The following is an 18,527-nucleotide window of genomic DNA, read 5'->3' on the forward strand; positions in this document are numbered from 1 at the left end:
CTTGCCCGGGGTTAGCCCCGCCCCCTGCCCCGCCCCCGCGAGCGCGCATTGGGCGGGGCCAGAGCGCCGGTTGGGTTTGGCGAGCGCCCCCTGGCGGCCGGACCGGGGACACGCGGGGCGGGACCGGGGGACAGAGGGACAGAGGGACACGGACACAGGGACACTGACACCTCCACCCAGCTCTGGGACAGACACACACGGCCCTGCACAGCTCCCCTGGGGAGCAGGGACGGACACACACACACGAGCCTGGGGCTGAGTTGATTTGCCCAAGCAGGAGTTTATTGGCCAGAGCCGGGGACCCTCCGGCCATTGGTCATGGCCTGGAGGGGCTGTGATGGATTTTCCCAGGGGTCTGGAGCCTCCCAGCTCCCAAATCCCCTTTCCCAAGGTGTGATCTGGGTGGGAACAAGGGCCTGGAGCCGCCTCCAGAACGTGGCAGGGGGAAACAGCCAAGCTGGGTTTGGGATCCCAGGGGTCCCTGTCCCATCCCAGGGACCACCACCCCATCCCCCAGAGGGGTCCAGCTCCGAACTGGGGGTGTCTCCTGGAGATCCCCCGGCTCCCCCATTCCCAGGGAGTGCAAACAAAGCTCGTCCTGTTCTTCCCTTTGAGGGTCGAGAACAAAATTTCCCCTGGCGGGGTTTTCTCAGCTGCCTCTGGCTCATCCCAGTCTGGCGGCAGCAGCACACGGGATGTGTTGGAGCTGTGGGGACATCGCCCATGGCAGCTCCTGGCCGGGATTTGGGGTGTCCGAGCCCATGGGTGCCGTGGGATTTCGGGGGGAGCAGAGCCTGGCACCCACAGCAACACCCTGAGTTCATCTCCCAGCACTTCCCCTTGGAAAAAGAAGGGATTCGAGGCAGCCCGGCCCCAAAACATCCACGCAGGGCTGCGAGCCCCGCTCCTCCCGCACATCCCGGCCAGGAGATTCAGGAGATCTCGTTGCCGAACACCTCGAGCACCAGCGGCGTGAGCTGCATGCTGTGCTCGGGCTGGAAGGACAGGCAGCGGTACTGCCGCGAGTGCTCCTCGTTCAGGCTGCGCAGGTCCGCCAGCTTCTGGATCATCTTGGCGTAGAGCAGGCGGCTGCCGGGCGGCGGGTGCCGGGCGCGGATGTAGCTCTGCAGCGCCTCCGAGAGCCGCTCCTGCAGCGCCTCCACCCGCCGCGGCTCCCGCACGCCCGGCCGGTCTGCGGAGGGGCAGCGCTCAGCGGGGCGGCGCTTGCGGGGCTTGGGGGGATTCCCTCCCTTGCTGGGGGTTCGGGGCTTGGGGGGATTCCCTCCCTTGCGGGGGCTTTGGGGGAATTCCCTCCCATGCGGGGGGTCCGGGGCCTTGGGGGGATTCTCTCCTTTGTGGGGGGTTTGGGGTGATTCCCTCCCATGCGGGGGGTTCAGGGCTTGGGGGGGATTCTCTCCCTTGCGGGGGGTTCAGGGCTTGGGGGGGATTCCCTCCCTTGCGGGGGGTTTGGAGCTTTGGGGGGATTCCCTCCTTTGTGGGGGCTTTGGGGGGATTCCCTCCCATGCGGGGGGTTCAGGGCTTGGCGGGGATTCCCTCCTTTGTGGGGGCTTCGGGGTGATTCCCTCCCTTTTGTGGCATTTCAGGGTTTGGGGTGATTCCCTCCCTTGCGGGGGGTTCGGGGCTTGGCGGGGATTCCCTCCTTTGTGGGGGCTTTGGGGGGATTCCCTCCCATGCGGGGGGTGCGGGGCTTGGGGGGGATTCCCTCCCTTTTGTGGCATTTCAGGGTTTGGGGTGATTCCCTCCCTTGCGGGGGCTTCGGGGCTTTGGGGGGATTCCCTCCCATACGGGGGCTTCAGGGCTTGGGGGGTATTCCCTCCCTTGCGGGGGGGTTTCGGGGCTTTGGGGGGATCCCCTCCTTTGTGGGGGCTTTGGGGGGATTCCCTCCCATACGGGGGCTTCGGGGCTTGGGGGGATTCCCTCCCATGCGGGGGGTTCGGGGGGATTCCCTCCCATGCGGGGGGTTCGGGGCTTTGGGGGGATTCCCTCCTTTGTGGGGGCTTCGGGGTGATTCCCTCCCTTTTGTGGCATTTCAGGGTTTGGGGTGATTCCCTCCCTTGCGGGGGGTTCGGGGCTTTGGGGGGATTCCCTCCCATGCGGGGGGTTCGGGGTTTTGGGGGGGATTCCCTCCTTTGTGGGAGGCTTGGGGTGATTCCCTCTCATGCGAGGAGTTTGGGGTGATTCCCTCCCTTTCATCCCTTTTTAGGGTTTGGGGTGATTCCTTCTCTTTCATCCCTTTTTCGTGTCTGGGGTGATTTCCTCCCTTTTGTGTATTTTTAGGGTTTGGGGTGATTCCCTCCCTTTTGTGGCTTTTTAGGGTTTGGGGTGATTCCCTCCTTTTTGTCTCTTTTTAGGGTTTAGGGTGTTCCCTACCTTTCATCCCTTTTTAGGGTTTGGGGTGATTCCCTCTCTTTCATCACTTTTTAGGTTTTGGGTTGATTCCTTCCCTTTCGTGGCTTTTTAGGGTTTGGGGTGATTCCCTCCTTTTTGTCCCCTTTTCAGGCCAGCTGTGCTCGGGGGATTTCCCCCCCCCTTTTGTGGCTTTTCAGGATTTGGGGTTTTCTCCTTCCCTCCCATGGGTTTTCAGGGTGGGTTTGTCCCTACCTGGGGACAGGATGCAGATGGCCATGAGCAGCACGTGCTCCTCCTCGTGCAGGTTCAGCTTCTTGAGCCCCACCTGGAATTTCACCAGCGGCTCCAGCAGGTCCATGCTGTGCCCAGCTGTGGAGAGAGCAGAGCTGCCAGAGCCTCCTTTCCTCTGGAAGGGGATTTCCCTTGGGAAAGGGATTTTTCAGACACATTGGGGTAGCACTGGGGACACTGAGGTGCCACTTGTCACCCTCCAAAATTTGGAGCTGGAGCCACCCCCTTTCTCAGCACAAAACCAGGCACGGAGGAAAGGCCCAACAAGGGGAAAACGGGGGAATTTGGGGAATTTGGGGCTGGGATTGCCTTACCCTGGGTGACATCGCTGACCCTGTACTTGAAGTCGCTGCTGCCGCAGGTCCAGGACATGTCCTCGAGGGTGAAGCTCTGGTTGGAGCGCAGCATGATCACCTCGATGGCGCTGCACTTGAGCAGCACGATCTGGTCCTCTGCAGACAGGTCCCTGCAGGAGCACTGGGGGGTCAGGGGACAGAGGGGACAGAGGGGACACAGCACAGGCCCGCAGCTGGGGCTCCCCCCCCAGAGATTTCCACCCCAGGGGTTTTTCAGGTGCATTTTTGCCCCAAATCTTGGAAGGAGCAGAACCTGAACAAAGCCCTGGAGAGCTGCAGGAGTCTCCTTGGTGGAATTTGAGTGAGTTCTCCAGGAAAAGAGAAAAATCCTAGGGAGGGGCAGAGCCAGAAACCAGAGCTGGGAAGGGGGGAGCAGGAAAAGGCAGCACAGGATTCCAGGAGTGGGAAACGAGGATTTGGGATCCAGGGCCTCACCTGAACCCCGGGATCATCTTGGCGAAGCCGATCACCTTCTGGATGCTGTAGCTGACCAGGTCAGCCAGGTGTGGCAGCATGGAGAGCTGGGAGAACTCCAGGTTCATGGAGGAGCTCTCGTCCTGCTCCTCCAGCCCGGGGAACGGCGCCGGCTCCGCCGAGTCTGCCCGGGGAAAAACGCTCTGAGGGGCCTGGGCTGGGGGCTGCACCCCCTGAGCCCCCACAGTGGGGGAAAAAAGCCTCTGGGGTGCCAAATTCGGGAGGAGCTGCTGCATTTCTGCCCCCATGACCTCCACAGGGCTGAGAGAAGGGAATGTGGGTGGTTTTGGTTTTCCACAGGGATCTCACTCTGGGAGTGTGAGATAAGGATGGACAGGAGGAAGGGCAGACCCTCGTGGTGGGGTTAATTTGGGCTCTGGCACAATTCCCCACCCCTGGAATTTGGGGTTCGGGGCAGTTTGCAGCATCACCTCCAGCCCAAATCCAGTGCTGGGGTCCCTCCCTGTCTCCAATCCCGGTTTGGGGCACACCTGGGAACGTGCTGAAGCCGAAGAGATCCGAGGAATCCTCCGAGGACAGGTCCTGGGTGAGCAGGGACGAGGATTTGGGGGCCCCTCTGCTGCTGGGGCTGCTCCTCACGGGGGGCTGGGGGAGAAAAGAGAGAAAACTCCCTGAGGAGCAGGGCTGGCAGAGGGGTTTGTGGATTCTGCAGGGGGAATTTGAGGGACAAAGGAGATTTTTTGGGGTCAGTACCCGGAATTTGGTGAAGTCGGCGTAGGTGGGGTCGTAGGTTTTGCGGTGGGCCTCGAGCAGGACGTCGATGACTTTCTGCTGCTCCTCTGAGAGTTTGGGCTTGAGGCTTTCCCTCAGTGCCTCCTCCTCCTTCCTCTTCAGGATCATCTCCCGCTTCCTCTGCACCTCCTCGTCCGTCAGGATGACTGGGAGAGGAGCAGGGGGGGAACTGGGGATGGGAACAACCCCTGCACGCTGCACCCAGCCCCTGAAACATCACCTTTCCCACCTGCAAAATCCCCTTTTTCCCCACCTGCAAAATCCCCTTTTCTCACCCATAAAATCCCTTTCCCCACCTGCAAAATTCCCTTTCCCACCTGCAAAATCCCTTTCCCCACCTACAAAATCCCTTTTTCCACCTGCAAAATCCCCTTTCCCCACCTGCAAAATCCCCTTTTCCCACCTGCAAATTCCCCTTTTTCCACACCTGCAAAATCCCTTTTCTCACCCATAAAATCCCTTTCCCCACCTGCAAAATCCCCTTTCCCCACCTGCAAAATCCCTTTCCCCACCTGCAAAATCCCTTTTCCCCACCTGCAAAATCCCATTTTTCCCCACCTGCAAAATCCCCTTTTCCCACCTGCAAAATCCCCTTTTCTCACCCATAAAATCCCTTTCCCCACCTGCAAAATCCCCTTTTTCCCCACCTGCAAAATCCCTTTCCCACCTACAAAATCACCTTTCCCCACCTGCAAAATCCCCTTTCCCCACCTGCAAAATCCCTTTCCCCACCTGCAAAATTCGCTTTCCGCACCTGCAAAATCACATTTCTCACCCAGATAATCCATTTCCCCACCTGCAAAATCCCCTTTTTCCCCACCTGCAAAATCCCCTTTTTCCCCACCTGCAAAATCCCTTTCCCATCTACAACATCACCTTTCCCACCTGCAAAATCCCTTTTCTCACCCAGAAAATCCCTTTTCCCACCTGCAAAATCCCAATCCCCAAAGCCTTGGGGCCGCTGGGTTCACCCAGCTCTGGCTCCTCTCGGCTCCCAGCTGCCACCAGGGGTGTCCAACGCTGCTCCAGGGCAGCTTTAATCTGATTTTTAAGGTCAAGGCACAGCCAAACCTCCCCCACGCTCGGGGTTGGGGATTTATGGCTTTTATTGGGGTGGCAGCGGCCAAAGGTTGAGCTCCACACTAGGCTGGGCCTGTTTGTTCAGGGAAAAGGAGCAGCCAGGGGCAATTTGGGCTCAAATCTTCCCTTTTTTTTTTTCATCAACAGCTCCTGAGCAGCCTCAGAAGGGCTGGAGGGACAATAAGCAGCAGGGAGCTGATGAAATCTGGGGGGATCCCAAATCCTGAGAGCCCCTAAAGCAGGAGCTGCCTCTCCTGAGCCCTTCCTGCACTCCCCAGGGTTGTTTTGGAGTTCCCTGGGTGCAGGAGCCAGGGCTGGGAGGGTCAAGGTGGGATGGAGGGCAGGAGGAGCTGCAGGAACCCTCACTAATTTGGCCAGGGGCAATTTTCCATTCTCCATTCTCCACTTTCCAGCCTTGCTCAACCTCAGAGGGGCTGGGAGGTCGCTCCCCCCCTCTGCCACTGGGGAGGAAAATCAACATTTTTTTTTTTTTTTGTCATTCCCCCATCCTGGTTTTTAATCCCAAAAAGCTTCTGCCTGCTCGGGGTCACCCTGCACAAATCCCTGGGGGATTTTTGGGAATTGTCAAGGAAGGATCCACGGGAGCCCCAACATCCCTGAGGCACAGACACCCCAAAGGCAGGGAAGGGGCAATTCCACATTTTTGGCTGGATTTCCCAGCCCATCATCCGAGGGGAGAGAGGCTGAGGAGGGGACAGGTCCTGGCAGCGAGAGAATTCCCAAAATTTGGAAGAATTCCCAAATTTCCAAATCCCTGACCTACCCCATTTGTCCCCATAAAACCACAAACAGTTGCCCCAAGTGGGGCTGGCAGTGCCAGTGGGTTTGGGGTCACAGAATCCTCCAGGGGGACAAACCCCAATCCCAAACTGGGAGCCAGGGAGGGACCCCAGGCCCAAATTCCATCCCTGGGGAAGGGTCTGCCTGGGTCAGAGCCCCACCCTGCCCCACATTCCCCAAATCCCAACACTGTGCAAAACAAGGCCTTGAAACCTTCCCCATTCCCTTTTGCCACCTAAAAATAACCCCAACCTTTCCTCCTCCCTCCTTTTTTCCAGCAGCAAAGTCCATTTTTAGCTATTTTTAGCCTCTCTGGGCCAGTTTTGGTTAATCCAGGCAGGATTTGTTAACAGGGCTGTTTACATGTTAACTCCCCTGAGGAAAACCTGGAGAAAACCTGGAGAAAACCCCCTGGAATTGCTGCCCAGGAACTTCCCAGCCCTTCCCAGGGAATTAATTGGCTGCTGGTGCAAATTAAAGCACTTCCCTCATTAGGGGCTCCTCAAGGAGCAGGAACAGCTCCCCAAAATTTGGGGACAGCCAGTGTGAGGTGTGGCCTTTTCCTCCCTCATCAGCCTGCTAATCCCAAAGAATAAATTCCAGGGATTTCCATCAGGATCATTGAAAATCTAAGCATTCTTTTCCCCACCAACACCTCCAAATTCTGATTTTCTGGAGGCCCTGGGGTGACACCAGGTTCTGTTTGCACATCAGGGAAAGGGCTCTGCCTCCACATCCCGAATTTCCAGCTCCATGGACACCCTGGCCACAGTCTCCCAGCAGAAAATGTTTGGTTGGAGCTCTCCAGGGGCACCCAGCTCCTCCCCAGCACCTCAAACACGTTTTATTTTTAAAAGCCACTTATCTCTAAATACACCCGGAGAAAACAAACATTTGGGCCACATTTCTGTGTTTGGACTGGGCTTAAAAACCCCTTTAATTCCCTCTGCTGTTGACTTAAGTCCCTGCTTTATCCCACATGGAAAAAAGGCTCAGAAAAAAAAAAAAAAGCCCAGAGGGGGAAGAGGAAAACTGAACCTGGCTCCACAGGCATGGGGAAGCTCATCCAGCTCTAATTGTGGAGCAGGGAAAATGCTGGGAAAAAAAAAAATGCTGGAAAAAAAAGAGGATTTTCAGAGACCTTGGGAGCCATGGAGCTGATTTTCCTCAAAAAAACCCAGGAAAATCCATGAGATAAGTCCTGGATGGGAAGGAATCATTAAACCAGCTGCTCTCAATCATTACCTGCTGCTTCCTCTGCCCTTTGCATCCCCCTGGGACGCTCCCAGTGCCAGCCCTGGCAGCAGGGGCTGGGCACAGAGCTGGGCACAGGGACATTCCCACTGGACACTCACACCCCCTGGGCAGGGACCATTCCCAATGGATACTAATATCCCCCTGGGCAGGGTCAGGCACAGAGCTGGGCACTGCCAGGGGTCATTCCCTACTGGACACAGACCTGGGCACGGAGCTGGGCAGGGACAGGGACTGCCCCTGAGTGATCCCAGGGGTTATTGCCACTGGACACTCACATTCCCCCTGGCACTCACACCCTTGGGCACTGCCATCCCTCCTGGGCACTGCCATCCCCAGTGACACTCACACCGCAGTGACACTGCCATCCCCAGTGACACTGCCATCCCCCCTGTCACTCACACCCCAGTGACACTGCCATCCCCAGTGACACTGCCATCCCCCTGTCACTCACACCCTGGGCACTGCCATCCCCAGTGACACTCACACTGCAGTGACACTGCCATCCCCAGTGACACTGCCATCCCCCTGTCACTCACACCCTGGGCACTGCCATCCCCAGTGACACTCACACTGCAGTGACACTGCCATCCCCAGTGACACTGCCATCCCCCCTGTCACTCACACCCCAGTGACACTCACACCCCTCCAGTGACACTCACACCCCCCCAGTGACACTGCCACCCCGGGCACTGCCATCCCCAGTGACACTCACACTCCCACTGTCACTCACACCCCAGTGACACTGCCATCCCCAGTGACACTCACACCCCAGTGACACTCACACCCCCGCACTGTCACTGCCACCCCCCTGTCACTGACACCCCACTGCCACCCCCCCAGTGACACTGCCATCCCCACTGTCACTCACACCCCAGTGACACTCACACCCCCCAGTCACTCACACCCCAGTGGCACTGCCACCCCCCCAGTGACACTCACACCCTGGGCACTGCCATCCCCACTGTCACTCACACCCCAGTGGCACTGCCACCCCTGCACTGTCACTGCCATCCCCACTGTCACTCACACCCCAGTGGCACTGCCACCCCCCCGTCACTCACACCCCAGTGACACTGCCACCCCCGCACTGTCACTGCCACATCCCTGTCACTCACACCCCAGTGACACTGCCATCCCCAGTGACACTCACACCCCAGTGGCACTGCCACCCCCACACTGTCACTGCCACCCCCTGTCACTCACACCCTGGGCACTGCCACCCCCCCTGTCACTGCTACCCCCCCAGTGGCACTGCCACCCCCTGTCACTCACACCCCAGTGACACTGCCACACCCCAGTGACACTCACACCCCAGTGGCACTGCCACCCCCGCACTGCCACTGCCACCCCCTGTCACTCACCCCCCAGTGACACTGCCACCCCCCCGTCACTCACACCCCGGGCACTGCCACCCCCCCGTCACTCACACCCCAGTGACACTGCCATCCCCACTGTCACTCACACCCCAGTGACACTGCCATCCCCAGTGACACTGCCACCCCCTGTCACTGCCACCCCCTGTCACTGCCACTGCCACCCCCTGTCACTCACACTCCTTCATCATGCCGATGTCCACGCAGCGCTTCAGCCGGCAGGCCTGGCAGTGCCGCCGGTTGTCCTTGGTGATGTGGCAGTCCCCGTTGAAGGGACAGGTGAACATGGCCTTCCTCTTCATGCTCCTCCTGCAGCGAGAGGGGAAAACCCTCTGGCCAGAGCTTCAGGAAAAGGGAAATTTCCCACAGGGAAACACCCACAGGGCTTGTCCCAAAATTGGTTTTGGGGGAAATAACCTTAAACCCAACCAGCTCTCTAGGCCCAGCCCAGCCTGCTGGGTTAAGAAGGTTTTTGGGTCCAAACAGGGATTTTTCAGGCCAGGAGTGGAAGGATTGCACAGAAACCCCCCCAGCAACAAAACAAACCTGAGCTGGGTTTAAAGGCAGCTGCCCTAAGCCTGGCTTTGCTGGCAGAACTGGCCTGAGCACATTTTGGGTGTGCAGGGAGAGGAATTCTCGCTGCAGGACACGGAGAAAGGAGCCTGAAAATGACAACCCTGAGCTGCAGCAAAACCACAGCACAGCCTGGGCAGAGCGAAGGGACAAAGGGTCAGAGCCAAAATAATCCAGGGAAGAAGGGCCAGAGCCTTCCAGGAAAAAGGGTCAGAGCCAGAATCTTCCTGGGATAAAGGGTCAGCGCCAAAAAATTCCAAGGACAAAGGGTCAGAGCCAAAATAATCCACAAAAAGCTCATTTTTTCCACAGAAAACCCAGGGAAAGGCTGGGAACGCACAAACAACGAGGCTGTGGAGCAGGAAAAAACATTCCCAGGGCTCAGGGCAGCCCAAAATTCCAGGTTTGGAATGAAAATTGCAGCTTGGGTGGCTCCAGAGGCTCCCAGGGTGACAGCAGAGCTGGGCTGGGCTGGAATCCCACGGAAACCATTCCCAGGGGGATTTGGGATCCCAGGGGCTAAAACCAGAGAATTCCAGGTCTGGAATGAGGGAATTGCTTTGGGACATGGGGGCAGAATTCCCAGGGTGAGACAGAATTCCCAAGGGGGACAGCAGAACTCCCTGGAAATTCTGGATTTTGGGAAGAGCTGCTCTCCAAGGGATCCCCTGCCCTTCCTCATCCCCCAATCCCAGAGGTTTTTTAGGAGATTTTAGGGCTTTTTTAGCTCAGGAAAAATAAAATAAAAAAAAAAAATTTAAAAATCCCAATTTGTGAGCCCAGGGGAGTTTTCTCACAGGAGCGCTGCAAAGCTCCCAGATCCATGAAAAACCCTGGAAAAATAGGGGGGGAAAAAAAAACCATCCCAAGGTTCCAAACCTTAAAAAAAAAAAAAAAAAAAAAAAAAAAAAAAAATTTAAAAAAAAAAAAAAAAAAAAAAAAATTAAAAAAATTAAAATTAAGAATTTAGGTTTTTTGGGGGTCTGGGCTCACCTGAAGAAGCCCTTGCAGCCCTCGCAGGTCATGGCATTGAAGTGGAAGCCGGTGGCTCTGTCCCCGCAGACCCCGCAGATCCTGGGCACCGACCCGGCAGCATCGCCCAGGGACGCGCTGGCACCGCCCTGCTCCATGGCCGGGAGGGGCAGAAACCGGGAATTGTCACAGAAATCCACGGTTCCTCTTGGAATTCCACCTGATCCGGGGCAAAATCGGGGAGTTTAGTCCTGAAATTATCCCTAAAATTCAGGATTTTTTCCTTGGATTCCCCCGGATTTGGGACAAGGAGTTTTTATTCCCCTTGGATCTGGGCGTTAAAAACGCCCCACAAATCCAAATTTTGGGATTTTGGAAAGCTCTGGGAGAGGCTCAATTGATGAGGCAAAACAGCCCCAAGGCTCCTAAAAATTCCCAGTGCCTCTGGACTGATTTTCCTTTAAAAAGGGGGGAAAAAGTGCTTTTTTCCCATTCCAAACCTGCCCATTCCCCAATTCCAGGGGCGCCTTTAAATCCATTAAAAGCCCATTAAATCCCAATTAAAGAATTCCCTCTGCCTTGGGGCTGTTTTCCAAAATCCCCCAGTGGGATTTTGGGGCTCTCCCTGGGTTCTCCTCTCCCACCCAAAACCTGGATTTTCACTTTTTTTTCCTTTAATTGATTTGGAATTTCGCTTTCATCTGGATTTTTTCAGCCTGGAGGGTCCCTTCCCATGGGATTGCGACCCCAAACAGAGAATTCCCAAAACCTCAGAGGAGTTGCTCCACTGGGATCTCCCAGGTAAATAAAAATCCCAGGAGAGGGAAGGGGTGAAAGTTTCCCAACGGACTCAGAGCAAAGAGCAGGGACAGACCCTGGGAATTCTGTCTGGGAAAAACCAGCCCAGCAGCTCCTGGCACAGGAGGGAACTCTGGCATGAGGAATTCAGCATCCACAGACCCCAGCTTGCTCTCTATCCCATAAAAATTTGGAATATCCCGGGTTAAAACCTTGGATTGCCATTCCCTGTGTTCCAAACACATCCCACTGCTCCTTTTAAACGGGAAGAATTCAACTAAACTGAGCTTTTTTGGGGATTTTTCCACAAAAGATCCCTCCAGCACCTCTGTGGTCCCTCCATGGAAAAGCTTTCTCCCTTTTCCAAGGGAAAAAAAAAAATCCCAAAAATGCAGGAATGGGATTTTTTCCCACAGAATCTTCCCTGCTGCTCCCCAAACCCTTCCTGGGTTTCCTCCTCCTGCCCCAAATCCTTCCCTTTGCTCCTTCATTTCCCCAACCCCAATTCCAAGGAATCCTTCCTCTCATATCCCAAAAATCCCCAGGCAGAGGCTGCCCCTGCTTGTGGCAAATTCCAGAACTCCTCCAGAGCTTCTCCCTGGATTTCGAAATATTCCCAAACAGGTTCTGGCTCCCTCACCCTCTGGGGAGACCAAACCACCCCAGGAAAACACAATTCCTGGGAATTTTCAACAGATTATTTCTTTTTTTTAACCATCTCCAGCCTCCCTTGGGTGTTTTTGTTTTGTTTGTTTGTTTTTTGTTTTTTTTTTGCTCCAGAGGGAGGAAAATTCCAGCAGGATTCCAGCAAATGTTCCCCAAAAACAGGGATTGGGGAGAGGAGCTGGAATTGGGGAATTTCAACCTTAATTCCCAGGATTGGAGCAAGGATTATCAGAAGTTGCTGGGACAGGACCCTTGGGAAGGTTTAGGGTGGATTTTAGGGAAAATTCCTCATCCAGAGGGGGGACAAGCACTGGAAAATCTCCCCAGGAATGGGCAGGACCCTGGGGCTGAGGAATTTTTGGAAAACTCTTTGGGATATTTGGGGTTTTTGTGCCCAGAGCTGGGCTGGAGGATCCAGTTTGGGATTTTCCAGGGTTCCAAGGCAGGTCTGGGGCCCCACAATAAACTCATTTCCCACTACTCCTGCTGGTTAAAGGCTGATCCCAAAGCCATTCCCAGCAGGAGAAACCCCTTGGATTGGGCTGAGGGGGATTTTTTGGTGTGGGATGTCCAAAATCCATCCAAAATTCCCTCCCAGTATCCAGCACGACAAGAGTGACACTCCCTGTGTGGGAGTGGGAGACAAAATCTGAGCCTGGAAATGCCAAATTTTGGGCAAAAAGAGCTAAAAACTCAGTGTTTCTGAGCAATCCTGGATTTCCTTCCAGCTGGAGCCTCTCAGTGGGATATTCCCAATTTTAAGTGGGAAAAAAAAAATCCTGATTTAAGTAAAGCAATCTCTGATATTATCCCCAAAGCAGGAATATTTGCAGCTCCAAGGCCTTCCCAAAAAACTCCAGTGCTCCTAAAAACCTCCAGGGACACAAACCCAACCCAGAAATTGTGAATTTTCCTTGGAAAAGGAATTTGGGGTGGGACCCCAGCCCCCTGTGCTGCCCCAGAAAGGGGCTCCAGACCCCAAACCAGGTTTTTTTTTGGGGAGGGTGACAAGGATGAGCTGGATCCCCAGTCCCAGCTTTTCCCACCTGTCTGGACAAGCCAGGAGGAAAATTCCAACTGATCCCAGCACGTGACAGGGCCTGGCCCTGCCCTGCTCCTTCCCTGGCAATTCTCCTGCTGCTGATCAGAAATTGGGGGAAGTTTTGCTTTTCCCCTTCCCAAGGGGAGCTGCAGCATTCCCAGCCAGGCTGGAGCAGGAATTGCTCTCTCTGGGCTGCAGAAATACCCAAAATTGACATTTTTTTGTGCTGTGAGCAAAGGAGCTGCCAGGATTCAGGGATCAGATCCCACCTCACCCCTTTCCCTGCCAGCTTTGGGACACAACCATTCCCAGACATTTGATCCCCAAATTCCCTGGTTGGAAATGTCACCTCTGGGAGCAGGGAAGAGAATTCCTCAGGAATGAAAGAGCCCCAAAATCCCAAATTTTGGGCCCTGTCCCAGGCAGTGTCCCCAGGAGGACACAAATCCAGGTTTTCCCAGGCAGCCCTTGGAGTGTCCCAGCCCCTCAGGGAGGGATTGTGGAGCCCAGGACTGGCACCAGGACACCAGGAGAAATTTTGGGAAGGGCTCCCCTGTTTGGGAAAAATTCCCAAAGCAGAGGTGGAAGGGCAGCAGCAGCCCCAGACTGTGGAATGAAATCCTCTTTTTGTGCTGGAAGCAGCCCTGGGAAGGTGTGGAGCCTCACAGGTGATTCCCAGGAAATCTGGGATTTGCTGTCCCCTCCTGGGGCCACCCAGGGGAGCCCAAGGCCAGGTCTAAAAACAGAGCTGGGCCTTGTCAGGCTCTCAAGGAGCAGATTTCTGGAGATGGGAGGGATTTTTGGGAGCTCCCAAATCCTTGTCCCTGTCCCAGGGATGTGCCTGGAGGAAAAGGGAATTTTCACAGAAGGTCCCACTTGGAGCTGGAAAAGGAGCCCAAAGCCCTGTCCAGTCCCTACCCCTGGGATGTGCCCGGTGGAAAAAAGGGAATTCTCATTCCCCAGAACCCAGACTTGCCCAAGGAAGGAGGAGGAGGAGGAGGAGGAGTGGGGATGATGCAGCAGCCGGAGCTGTTGCAGCCTGGAATTGGGAAATTGGAGCAGCAGCCACGCCTGGGGCAGGGAGAAGGTGGGAAAAGCCTCAGGAAACGGCTCCAACTTTTCCTGAGAACAACTAGGAAGGCTCCATGTGCCAAAAAAATCCCTTTCCCACCCAGTTTGCTCAGGAAAGGAGGAATCCCAGCCCAGGAGAGCCTGGAGCAGCTCCTGGGATTCCGTGGGATGCCCGGATCCAAAGCCCAGGTGCTGCTTTCCAGCCCTTTTCCCGTTTATTGGTGAGGGTTGAGCTGATAAGGGCGAGATAAGAGCGATGGCTGAGTCAGCAGAGCCCGGGGCTGCCCTGGGGACATCGGGGGTGGCACCAGGGACATCCTGGCAGTGCCACCCCGGCACCTTTTTGTCCCATTCACCCCCCAGTTTCATCTTCACCTCCCTGCATTCTTGCTCCCCATGTTTTCCCTGGATTTTTGTTCCTCTCACCCCATCATCTCCCTGAATTTATTATTATTATTTTTCAATTTAATTCCCAGAATTATTTCCATTCCCATTCCTCTCCTTTTTAGGCTCCTATTTCCATCCCAGCCCATCTCCAGCCAGGATTTTCCCTTTCCCAGTCCTTGGCAATTCCAGAATTTCCCCTCAGGGAGCTCAGGCCAAGCTGGCTCTGCTTTGGCTCGGCCACATGAGGTTAAAAATTATTCCCTGGAGAAGGATTAGCCATTAAATGGGAAAGAAACTCCTGGATTTTCCATTTATTCCTCCCTAAACACAGCGGGATTCAGCAAAACAACCCCCAGCCACGACCCCAGGTGTGTTTTTACCTAGGAAAATCTGATTTTTTTTTTTATTTTTGTTGTTGCTGGGACATCTCAGTCCTGATCTGGTCACGCCCTGGAGATCTGGGGCAGACATCTCCCATCATCCTCATCATCACCCACATCATCATATCCCAGATTTTCCTCACTCCAGGGTTCCAGAGGGAACCCAACCTCACCCTGGCATTTTTCCCCCCCTTTATTTCACCTCATTTCTGCCAGGTCCAGCCCAACCCGAGGCTTTTTAAACTTTATTTCGCTTTATTTATGCCAATTTTGCTCCCCTTGGTTTCCCCATATTTCCCTGGATTTTTACTCTCCTCAAACCTTGGGTTTTCACCATTTCCCTGGATTTCTCGCCATTCACCCTCGGGTTTAATCTTAATTTCCTAGGATTTTTTTCCCCTCATTGGATATTTTATGAGGATTTAATCCCAGTGCCCTGGCGTTCTTGCTCCTCTTGATTTCCCCATCATTTCCTTGGATTTAACCCCGATTTCCCGGGATTTTTGCCCCGCTCACACCTTGCTTTCCCCATCACCTCCCAGGATTTTTGCTGCCCTTCCTTTCCCCGGATTTCCCCCCCTTCCCCGCCTTTCACCGCAATTTCCCGGGATTTTCTGTCCCGCCGCGGCCGCGGCTCCTGCCCCGAGCCGGAGGAAGATGAGTCACGGGCGGCTCCGGGGGAGGAGGAGACGCCGCAAAAACGTCGCTTCTCCCGAAAACCTCTTTCCGAGAAAAAAAAAAACCCCAACTTTTCTCAAAACTCCAGCCTTGAAAAGGAGTTTTTGGAGCGGCTCAGCCACCCCAAACAGCCCCAAAAACTCTTTTTGGATGCCGAGGGGAGGATCCCCCAATGCCTGGTGCATGAAAATCCCCCCGTACCTTGATTTTCCTGGCGCTGGCGCTGCTCGGGATCGCTCCAAAATACGGGAAGGCGCTGGGGAGTTAAAAAGGAGGGCGATTAATGCCGTGCCGGGTGGCTCAGCCCCCCAAAATCCCCCCCAAAAAACCCGAATTGAGAACTTGAACGTGGGTTTAAATGGGGCGCTTAATCACGAGAGCGGCCAGAAACCCTAAAAATCCCGTGACAGAAACCCTAAAAATCCCGTGACAGAAACCCTAAAAATCCCGTGACAGAAACCCTAAAGCCGCACAAACACCCCCACGGCCCCCAGAAACTCCCCGGTTCTCAAGGCCCCCAAAAAGGGGGAGCCCCGAAGGGGGGAGGATAGCGCTGCCTTTCCGGGATGTGGGCAGGGCCCGGAGCACCCCAAAACTCCCGGGTGAACTCAAATTCCTGGAGGGGGTCAGGGCTGAGACGGGACAGCCCCGGACACCCCTAAAACCAGGGGTCACCCCCATAATGCGATGGGGACACCCCCAACCCCAAGGGGACTCGAATTTGGGCAGGGAAAGCCCCGAGAGCCCCCGCAGGGGGGGACACGGGGGTCTCACAGGGGACCCCGACCCCTCCCGGGGCACCGGGGGGGTCCGGCACACCCCGGACCCCCGAACCAGCACGGGAACAGCGCGACCCGAACCAGGAAGCACCGGGGAGCCTCAACGCCCGCCCCGAGTCCCTCCCGCCGACAGCGACACCCCAGCAGCGCCCCGGGCCCGTGTCACCCCCAGGGACCCCCATAGCCCCCGCACCCCGGACCCCCAGAACAGCCGCCCCCGGTTCACCCGCGGGGAGCACCGCCGGTGTCCCGGGGAGCGCCGGAGTCACGGCGGGCACTGAGCGGGGCTGGGCTGGGCCAGGCGCGGTGTCGCCCAGGTCCCCCTCAGCGTTCCCGAGGTTCTTCCCCGCGCCCCCGGTGCCCCCAGCCCGGTACCTGAGCCCCGGCCCCGCTGCCGCCCCCGCCCCGCCCGCTGCCGCCTTTTGACGGGAACCGGCGTCTTGGCCCCGCCCCCTCCGCGCCCCGCCCCGCCAATGCCAGCGCGGCACCGCCTTGGCCCCGCCCATATTTACCATGTACGGACAGAGATGGGCGTGGTCACAGCGAAGGGGGCGTGGCTGATAATTGCACGTGGCCCCAAGTAGCGCGGGGGCTTCCGCGGCGGGGCCGCTCGGGGTCCCGGGGCCGCTTCCCTCCGGAACCCCGGTGCCCTCCGGACCCCTCCGGACCCCTCCTTCCCTTCGGATCCCCGGTGCCCAACGAACCCCCGCTTCCCTCCAGATCCCCCTTCCCTCCGGATTCCCGCTGCCCTGCTGACCCCTCCTTTCCTCCGTACCCCGCTTCCCTCCGTACCCCGCTTCCCTCCGTACCCCCGCTTCCCTCTGTACCCCCGCTTCCCCCCGTACCCCCCTTCCCTCCGTACCCCCCCTTCCCTCCGTACCCCGCTTCCCTCCGTACCCCCCCTTCCCTCCGTACCCCGCTTCCCTCCGTACCCCCGCTTCCCTCCGTACCCCCGCTTCCCTCCGTACCCCCCTTCCCTCCGTACCCCGCTTCCCTCCGTACCCCCCTTCCCTCCGTACCCCCCCTTCCCTCCGTACCCCCCTTCCCTCCGTACCCCGCTTCCCTCCGGACCCCCTCTCTTCCCTCCGGCTTCCCGCTGCCCGCCAGCCCCCTCTGCCCACCCTTCCCTTGCTGCCCACTCAATGCCGCTGCCCACCCGACCCCTTCTCCCACACCCGGGAGCCCCCGGCCGGGCAGGGGACTTTTGGGGTGCCAGGGCCCGGCGCTTTGGGGGCTGCCACCCCTCCAGAAAGTCCGGTGGGTCCGAGCAGCTGATCCAACTCCCAGTGAGTGACCAGTGCTGTACTGGGACAGGACAAACGCCACCAGCACCAGAGCAAGAACCAACCTTGACCATCCAAAGTCCCGTTATTGGTGACTTGGAATGTGAGATTTTGGGCAGAGCCAGCTCAACCCAACCCAGCCCAACCCAACCCAAAGATGCTTCGTTGCCTGTGCACTCTGTACCCCCATCCCAAAAAAATCAGGATATTCGTCAATTTTCCCCTTTCCATCCTCAAACACCCACCCGGGATGCAGCCACCTGCAACACCGAATAAAGCAGTGAGAAGCCCTCCCAAAAAACCCTGCTGCTGCTACCGGGGTTTGTCGGCGTCCCCTAAACCCAAAATCCCGGGAGCGAGCGAGCCCCCGGCGCAGCGGAACCCCCGCAGCCGCGGGCACCGGGTTCAGCCGCCGCAGTTTGCGTGGGGAAAACGTTTCGAAATCGCCTTTAAATTGATTTAATGAGGCCGAGGAGGGGAAAACAACGTCTGGGAAGAAATGGGAGCTCATCAGAGGCAATTTCGTGGCGCGGAAGCATTTCGGGAGGATGGGGAGTGGTGAAAGTTGCTTATCGCCGTGCCGGTGTTTTTGGGATCGCAGTTCTTTCCACGAAAAAAAAAAAAAAAAAAAAAAAAAAAAAAAAAAAAAAAGTCCCAAAATCCCCAAATGCTTTTCCCCACTGGCACGGCCGTGCACCTGACCAGCGTGACAAATTTTTCATACAAATTTGCAGTCGATGCCACCTTTTTCCGGCCGGGAATTCGTGCCCCCCGAGCTCTGGGGAAAGTTTGTGGCCAGGGAGGGTTTGAATTCCCTCCCTTTTTCCTGATTTCCCGCTGCTTTTCCGCCCTCGATCCCCCCGGGGTCAGGGTTTTGGGGCCAAATCCCTCATCTCTGGGACAACAGGGATGTGCAGAGATTCAGGACTGAATTCCTGCGCGGAATTTAATTCCTGCCTGGAAATTCCGAGAGATGTGAGCGGGAGCCGCAGTTTTTGTGCTGCCCCAGCCTGGAAAAAGGGATCGGCGGGGCTGGAAGGAGACGAGGATAGCTCAGGGATGTGGAGCGGCAGGAACTGGGATCCCCAGGTCACCCTGGAATGGTTTAGGATTGGGAGGGATCCTAAGGATCGTCATTCCCAT

At 56.6% G+C, this 18,527-nt stretch overlaps 1 protein-coding gene across 3 annotated transcripts; it reads right to left on the minus strand.

Moving 5' to 3' along the window:
• Positions 1-260: 260 nt before the first annotated feature.
• On the minus strand, positions 261-16,543 carry VDR (vitamin D receptor). Of its 3 annotated transcripts, none has more exons than XM_056515208.1 (10): positions 16,477-16,543; positions 15,524-15,578; positions 10,322-10,520; positions 8,934-9,064; positions 4,206-4,390; positions 3,983-4,097; positions 3,453-3,615; positions 2,976-3,127; positions 2,623-2,739; positions 261-1,192 (listed from the first exon to the last, which is right to left on the minus strand). In XM_056515208.1, exons 3-10 carry the CDS (start codon positions 10,456-10,458, stop codon positions 933-935), a joined length of 1,260 nt encoding a protein of 419 aa, XP_056371183.1. In that variant the 5' UTR covers positions 10,459-10,520; positions 15,524-15,578; positions 16,477-16,543; the 3' UTR covers positions 261-932. The 3 variants fall into 3 exon arrangements, with proteins under 3 accessions (XP_056371183.1, XP_056371184.1, XP_056371185.1); XM_056515209.1 differs by lacking the exon at positions 16,477-16,543 and adding an exon at positions 16,328-16,457; XM_056515210.1 differs by lacking the exon at positions 16,477-16,543 and adding an exon at positions 16,302-16,322.
• Between the last annotated feature and the right edge of the window lie 1,984 nt (positions 16,544-18,527).

This window comes from Oenanthe melanoleuca, linkage group LGE22 (assembly GCF_029582105.1).
Source record: "Oenanthe melanoleuca isolate GR-GAL-2019-014 linkage group LGE22, OMel1.0, whole genome shotgun sequence".
In the NCBI taxonomy this organism is placed as follows: domain Eukaryota; kingdom Metazoa; phylum Chordata; class Aves; order Passeriformes; family Muscicapidae; genus Oenanthe; species Oenanthe melanoleuca.